The sequence below is a fragment of the Acyrthosiphon pisum genome, chromosome A3, assembly GCF_005508785.2.
Source record: "Acyrthosiphon pisum isolate AL4f chromosome A3, pea_aphid_22Mar2018_4r6ur, whole genome shotgun sequence".
Classification (NCBI taxonomy): domain Eukaryota; kingdom Metazoa; phylum Arthropoda; class Insecta; order Hemiptera; family Aphididae; genus Acyrthosiphon; species Acyrthosiphon pisum.
The window spans coordinates 23569537-23578268 of record NC_042496.1 but is presented as its reverse complement, the minus strand read 5'-3'; the positions used below and the strand labels follow the sequence as shown (position 1 = coordinate 23578268).

Sequence of the window (8732 nt, the reverse complement as noted above, 5' to 3'; positions counted from 1 at the left end):
GAGTCAATCTTAAGCACAAAAGAAGAAGACGAGCGAGAAGAACAGGGAACGGATAACCCGACCAACCTGTACCCAAGATGAAGAACGGTCCGATCTTTCCCCCTATTTGCTCAACCGCGAAACGTCGGAGGTTAGGTTAGGAACCGCACCGCTGACACAGCGGACGATGAAGAACGGACCGAAGACACTCTTCGCAGTCGCAACAGCGACACGTCGGAGGTGTCACCGACCACCGTTCTTCATCCCCCCACCTGTGACACCACGGGCGGGACGACGATCACGGCATCGCTGGACAACTGGAGAACGAGACTTCAAGGGCGGCGGACTCCGGTCGGCCCGCCAAATGGACGAACCGGCACGAGTATCCAGAGCGGCGGACTCCGTTCGGCTCATCAAAACAACGGAAACCCACCATGTATAAAGAGGGGGTAAGTCGGGGTATTGTCCCGTCTACCCCCCTCACGTATGTATAAAATGTTGATTTTTTTTCAATAAACGATGGCGGCGTCGCGGAAGTATTGCGAAAGCTGTCCCCGCGACGCCGTCGGTTGAAACAGGAAAAAAAAAAAAAAAGGGTTTTATATAAATTACAAAAAAATTCATATGAATAACTCATTTCAGACGATAATTGATATCTCTTTTCTCCCATCAACTTTTCAATTTCGAGAGAAATATATTTTACGAAGCCTCTTTTAATACTGCATTTAGTTGTGTGTCGGTTAAAATGGGTGATTTATTACTGTTCATAATTGAAAACGAGTTTCTACATATCATATTATCACAAAATTGTAAAAATCAGGACACCAACCTCATTGAATTTATTTTTAAATTTGAATCATTTTGATTATTGATAAGTTATCATTGTCTGTTGTTTTTTATACTCTGATATAAACTCTTTCAGTTTTACTTGCCTCAATAACCCTTCATACTGGTAGTATATTGACTTATGTTGTTTATAATGTCGCTTAATGTTGTATTTAAACTAATAACACTTACACATATTAAGGAAAGTATTTTATTATTGATTTCATTGCGAAAATATTGTAATTCCCAATTTTCTTGAAACTAAAGATGTTTATACGTAATTTTTCGTTTATTACTACCACTTGGTTTTGATAGAGACATTTTTAACTATTAAATTTACAGTGGAATACACGCTACAAAATTTAAACTCAAACAAACACTGGTTATCGAACGACTAGAGTGGATGTTGACAATGGAAGAGGCATGCGAGTCCCACCCTGATGATATAAATTATTAACCTTTAAACTATTTAGATATAAATATATATAAAACCATCAACAATTCTTATTCGATTATAATTTATCAGAAGATAAGACTGTATAATAATGTATACCAAATAAACCATTCTCTAAGAATCTAAGATTGTCGGGACACGACATTAATGTTTTATTTTTTTTTTTTGTCCATTAATATTGGTAGCCAAAGGCCACAAAAAAATTAGCAACGGGCCGCTTGATGTGCCTGGTCTAAATCTACATTAATAATACAAAGGGATGATGCATCTATAAGAGTACAATCAACAACCATTTCACAAAGAAAGCCTGAAATAACAAGAGGAAGAAGACGCTAACCTTCAGCTATCTTCTTAATTAACTATAACATACTTTTTGTAACGATTAACAAATTTCATTAAATTATAACATATTATAGATCGACCTGCTAACAGAACACAGTAACCAAAAACAGAAACACAGAAATTTATTTAAAAATGTATCTGATTGTATACCAAATGCAAAATCTCATTAAACTATTAAAAGTGTATATTATTGTTATTATTATTTGCAATTCTCTATTTTTTCCTCATCCTAAGTGCTTATTGATTGAATTTAAAAAAAAAGGATATATTAAAATTTTAGGTCGGTAGGTATGTACCTAATTATATTAACAAATAAATAATTTAATTATGTTCTTTAAAAATGAAAATTTGTTTATCATACCCATTATTATAACCTTATTTGTTTATTTTTAGTATGGTAAAAGGGAACTAAAATTTATAATTAATTTAATAACTGAATGGTAATAACTAATAACTGTATAATAAACTAAATTTGCTTAAAGATAAAACAGTTTGTGGACTTAATGAAAAATCTCATGAATGCTTATAAGTAATTTATGATTTGATTATAACAAATAAATTTGAACTTGGAAAACAAATAACATTATAATTTATACTTTTTAATTGAAAATATATAATAATAATTATAATTCATATTTAATATGTTACCTTATTATTACTATAATTATTATAAAAAATTATCAAATTAATTTGTATTATTATTAGATGTGTATGAAGTATAACTTATTAACAAATGTTTTTTTCCAAAAATTTGCTTGTAAATATAATAATAGAAATAAAAAAATGTATCTGATTGTATACCAAATGCAAAATCTCATTAAACTATTAAAAGTGTATATTATTGTTATTATTATTTGCAATTCTCGATTCTTCCCTCGTCCTAAGTGCTTATTGATTGAATTTAAAAAAAAAGGATATATTAAAATGTTAGGTCGGTAGGTTGTATGTGTACCTAATTATATTAACAAAGAAATAATTTAATTATGTTATAGAAATAAAAAAACATTTTGTTTTAACCAATATTATTATATTAAAAATATTTTAATATTTTATCACACCAGATGATGAACCATTCAGAAAGCCGTATTTGATGAACTGTTAACAATCAGAATCATTTTCGAATAAATACAATGATTTTATATTGTTGAATTCAAATTTAACATGTCATCCAATACATTGACACGCTTGCCTACCATTTTTATTTATTAATTGTTATAAACTATCTCTTAATAGGTTAAACACAATATTTAAAAATATTAACAAAAATTAAAATTGTATCAGCAAATTTAATATTATAGTATGATGTAAATTTAATTCATACCCTATTTGAAATGATCTATGGTCTATTTCTTCAGTAATTTCCTCTTTTATAATTCCATTAAATACAGGATCATCACACCTGATGAGTGGTATAGACAACATACTGGACCTGTGTAGTATATCTTTATACCTAAAAAAAATTTGATTTTTTTATTAGTATGTACTAATGGGTTACTTATGTATAAATTAGATACATTACACAAATTTAAGAATAAATACATATATTAATAAATTAATAAAACAACTTGTTATAAAATGTAGGTTGAAAATTAATTTATTAATGACACACTAATTACAATAGTTTTGCTTACTTGGAGTTTATCCCGCAATCATCAGTAGTTATTCCTAATGGTTCCATATTATGTCCTCTCTATTGTTTGTTTTTCAATTAAATACTGTGAACATGAACAAAAACAATATTAGGTACCTTATATAGGTATCAAACTTTCAGTTGGTACAACCAACTTGTAAGAAGTGTTTGTAGTGTGTCCATTTGTACATATTCTTTTTCTAAAACTTTTTATTTAGACTGCTATAAATAAAAGGAAAACACTGATATGTATTTAAAATTGAATATCGAGTCAGTATTTAATGTTTTTTAATTTTTAAATACATTTTAATCATGTTCCTACAATTAACCAATTACCAAGGATAAATTTATATCGGTAATAAAGTATATATAAAGAAGAATAAGTTGTAACAAAAAATAGGTTACTTAGCTAACACTTGCCCTTAATATACAATATAATATGTCTCTCACAGTCTCACCAATCATCAGTGTTGTAAAAAATACTTTTTAAAAGCATTTAAGTAATTACTCAAATACTCTTAAAATAAAGTATTTAAAATACCACCTAAACAATATAAATAATAAAATATTTGAATAATGCTCAAATACTAGTGAAAAGTTTTTGAAATAATCTTCAAATAAAAAAAAGCAGGTAAGTGGATGTCGCTCTTCTGTACAGTAGATTACAAGTGGGTCATTGTATAATGGTTGTATTAGATTTGAATTCAATGATATAATATCATCGTAAAAGAAAAACGATTCTGAGCGGAGACTGTTTGTCAGTCTGGATATTTTATATTTTGTTATTATTTATTTTATCATGTAAGTTGAATTAATATTAAAATATGATAATTTTTTACTCGTTTCTATGGTGATAAACAAAGCGTTACAAATTAAAATCCCATTTTTAGCTTTTTTTTTTGTAATTTTCCGGTGGTTTTTCCCGTGGCATTAAATAACTATTAAGAAAATCGAAAAATGACCTCTCTAAAGTACCATCTTGATCCAATTTGCTAAAAGATAAGGTACTATATGTTGAAATCGAAACACTCCTTCTGGAAGAAATTTTGTATACAGGATATAAAAAAAAAATAAAATAAACACCATTGTAAAAACAATAGCTCCCTCGCTCCGCTAAGAATCTAATATATTCTTTTTACATTTGAGTTCTGAAATAATTTCTTCTTCTTCTTCTCGAGCTTTTACAGTCCTTGAAGGACTTTTGCTGCCTCTACTACATTCTTCCATCTATTTCTATAAACACTGTCAGCTATTGTCACTCCCTGGGTACACTTGTTCAGATCATTGTTGACCCTGTCTGACCAGCGCTGTCCTTCTAGAGCTTTCTTTAAAATTCCATTTGACCTCCATTCATGCCTTGCCCACTCGATTCGTTTACTCGAGAGGTAAGCATAGATACTGGGTTTTTGGTAAATTTGTTGGACTTCTCTATTAGTTCTTCTACTGTACACTTCATTTTCTAAAATAGGTCCATATATCTTTCTAAGTACTTTTCTTTCTAAATAAGCCATTTTTGCCTCATCATTTTTAGTGGTTGACCATGTTTCACATGCGTATATTAAAACCGGTCGAAGAAAACTTGAGTACAGGCGTTCAATTGATCGTATAGAGAGGAGTTTTGACTTAAACAATTTTTCCAGAGCATAGTAACCCTTGTTATCGGCAGACATCTTTATTTTAATTTCATTTTGCATATAATTGCGTTTATGATTTATGTTCACCCCGGGGTTCACCCCAAGATATTTTAAATCACTCGCTTGTTGAAAGGTATAATTTTCAACTAGTAGGTCTCAGTTGTCTCTTGTTCTCTTAGTCGTGAATAAATATTTTGTTTTTCCCCGGTTTACTTCCAGGTCTATTGGCTTAGCTGCTTTAATTAAATAATTTGTTCTTCCCGCATGTTGCCCATAATAACTATATCGTCTGCATAGGCAAGAAGCGTATTATTGAACAAAATCTCTATACTTTGACGCATTGGCATTGACCTGACAACCTTCTAAAGCGCTAAATAAAAAAGGACTAACAACAGTGCATCACCCTTAAGACCAGTTTTAATTTCAAAACTTTCAGACATACCATTGCCAAATTGCATTCTATTTTATCAGATGGATAAGTTTATTAGGCATTCCAAATTCCTTTAGGGCCGAACAAAAATTGATGCTGTCGTATGCCAGCCTGAAGTCAACAAAGCACATGTTGACATCCTCTCCAAATTCATAAAATTGTTCCATTGTTTGCCTAATTGTGAAGATATGGTCAGAAGTGGACTTACTTCTTTAAAAACCACTTTGATAGTCTCCAATTATATCTCTAGAGTATACTTACATTCGTAATATTTCCAGGGATATGATTTTGTAGCAGGAGTCTAATAACGCAATTCCACTGTAATTACTTGTATCTCCATAAGATCGCCCTTCTTGAATATAGGACAGATACTGGCTGTTTTCTAATCTTCCGATATTTGGAAATAATTTTTTATAACAAAAATTTGTTTATTGCATTTTAAAAACATAATTTGTTCAATAATCAAAATTCTGATCAGTCATGTTAGTTGTACCACTTTTCTCTATACATTAATTTAAAGCTATTTGGGATACCTCATACAGTCATCGATCGTCTTCCACGATAAACGATAATGATAATTATGATAACAATTTTCTTCGTAAATAGGTATGTAGTAGGTACTAATAACTTAGTAATAATATTTTTGTATAATTAAATAATTATAAAGTACAAACAATAAAGTATAATAGCCGTTAAGCAAAATCATTTTACATATTTATTTTGTTATTGACTTAAGCTAATAGTGATACTGATACTACTGATACTTTAATTGACAAAAACTGATACTAAATTGTCTGTAAGGCATACCTAAATAATGATAAATATATAATATTATAATATTATATTGCTATAATGTTAAAGCAAATCCACGATGGCATGGTATTTTTATTTAACAAGAATAATTATAAGTAGAAACATTCATGAACTTCAAAACTGGTTCAACCTGTGGAGAATAAAAATAAATCCTAACATTTCAACACATACAACATTCCTTTATGACCAGGCATCTGCTCCTGTTTGAGCACCTCTTTAAAATGCAAATTTCGACAAATCCTTTCTTAGCGGATGCCTGTGCCATAATAGCTATCTGTATGCCAAATTTCAGTACAACCCGTCCAATGGTTTGAGCTGTGCGTTGATAGATCAGTCAATCAGCTTACTGTTTTAAATATACAGATATTTATTATTTATGGACAATTCAATATCGGTTTTAGTCGATTAATAGCTTAATTAAATGCGTTTTTTTATAGGAAACAGTTTATTGTTGATGATGATCGAAATGGTACATTGGTACCAGTATTAGCTTATTAAGTCAAAAACAATATATATATGCAATAAGATTCTTCTTACCAGCTATTATACATTATAATTTTTTAACTATACAAAAATATTGCTACAAATTATTAATACTACCTATTTAGTATTTACCAAGATAATGGTCTTTTCAATTATTATTATTGTTTATTGTCGACGACAGTATGGGATATTCTATAACTATGTTTTTAAAATGCAATGAACAAATTTTTGATTATAACAAATTTTTTTAGAACTACCTAAATAGAATTTTTTTTTTTGTGTTAATTGAAGATTATTTCAAATACTTCCATATTCGATATTCAATTTTAATTTATCAACTATAAACTGTATAATAATAAAGAGATAAATTTATTACAAAATAATGTAGGTACTTACACGTGACTGGTTACGCTTACAGGTGCTCAATCACACTGGATAATTTATTAGCTGATATTATTACCAAAGGAATTTACCATTATAATATCTACCATAATTTGCACCAACACTAATTATTATCGAAATTATAACAAAAATTAATAAAATTATCTTTATTTATTAAGAATATTTTATTTTTTGGTGAATGTATACTATATTTCTATCCACGCATTGACCTATAAACTAGGTAAACTTGGTAATAAACTTAGTGTGTGGGTATACGTATCCACGAGTTACGTCTAACTAATAAAATATACATTTATTTATATGACAAAATACGAAATATTAAGAAAAAAATAAATAGGAACACATGACATTCAGCAGTCGACAATGACAATATTGTCGGTACTCCAGTCAATCCTATCAAGTCTGTTGTATTATTTTGTGGTTATATTCTCCATGAAGATTAGTGATAACGAGACCACGGTATAGAACACGGTCTTAGATTATTATATATATATATATATTTTTTTTTTTTTTTTGCTTATTGAAGGTCCATCGCCGCTTCTACTACATCTCTCCGCAATTCTCTGTTCTTCGACAGTTGTTCTCCCTCTCTAATCCCCAGGAGCTTGAGGTCTAATAATATATATATATATATATATATATATTATTATATATAGTATAGAAGATAACAAGTAGGGAAAGCAAGCTTTATCACAGAATACAACTATTTTATCAGCAATCAGAGCTGGCAGACCACAGTTTTGATAATTTCAAAATAAATAATTGGCGGGTAAACTAAAAAATGTAATATTATTATACACCGTAGGTATAGAAGATCTGAAGATAATTTATCACCTAGTAATTTCGAAATTAAAAATTCTATTTATAAATAATGTACCTAATGTTATGAGGGAATGATGATAAATGATAATGTATATTGTATACAATAAACATTGATATATTAATAATAAAACAAAATAATATTAAAAAAACAGTATAAATAATTTATTGTTTAATTGAATAATTAAATATTATAAATTAAATAATAATAATAATAATTAAATATTTGAATAATTAAAAATATGTCCACATACAAAGGAAACGTGTGTGTTGTTAATAGCTGCAAGAGACGGTCTCCATGTTTTGGGTATAGTTTTTTTAGATTTCCTAAGGATCCTGAGCGGTGAGTTGTCAAGTATTTACACAATTATTATACATAACTTTAAATTTATATACACAAGAAGAATAAGTCAAGATTGTTTAGAAAATTTTTTTGGATTGGTGAGAAAACAATCTGGAGACTGCATAACACCAACACCAATTCAATTTACTAGAGCCTTTAAAAAGTTATTTACCTGTTGTTTTCTTGTTCATAGTGGTGCAGAAAACTGTGCTGATGATTTTTCTATTATTTTAGCCCAATTAAAAGATGTAAATAATGTTTTGGACAACAATACTAGACCATCTAACACTGATATTTCAATTTCACAGAATGATTTAGATTTTAGGGTAGGTTCATTATCTTTAGTCAGTAAAAATATAATAAAATATAAATGTGGTTTTTTAATAAAGAAGTGTCTGACACTAAACATACCTGTGAAGTGTGTGAAAATTATAGTATGGCCCATCAAGCGTTGGATGAAAATAACTTATACTGCTACTTTAAGGCATATCAACTGACAAATCTCTATTTGGTAGTTTGAGGATGCCAAATGATGATTTTTTTATATTTATTTGTAAACTTGAAATTTTATTTCAAGA

General features: G+C 29.0%; 1 protein-coding gene across 2 annotated transcripts in view; it reads right to left on the bottom strand.

Annotated features, from left to right (window-relative positions):
• Nucleotides 1-8732, bottom strand: part of LOC100168778 (zinc finger protein 271-like) — a 68502-nt gene that overhangs the window by 50204 nt on the left and 9566 nt on the right. Inside the window, exons 1-3 of one of the 2 annotated variants that reach the window (XM_029491110.1) lie at nt 6987-7396; nt 3232-3315; nt 2922-3050 (exon numbers count right to left, since the gene is read on the bottom strand). In XM_029491110.1, the coding sequence (XP_029346970.1) occupies nt 2922-3050; nt 3232-3278 (176 nt within the window). In that variant the 5' untranslated portion in view covers nt 3279-3315; nt 6987-7396. Of the gene's footprint in view, nt 1-2921; nt 3051-3231; nt 3316-6986; nt 7397-8732 lie in introns of those variants that run through there. The other variant, XM_029491109.1, reaches the window with a different exon arrangement.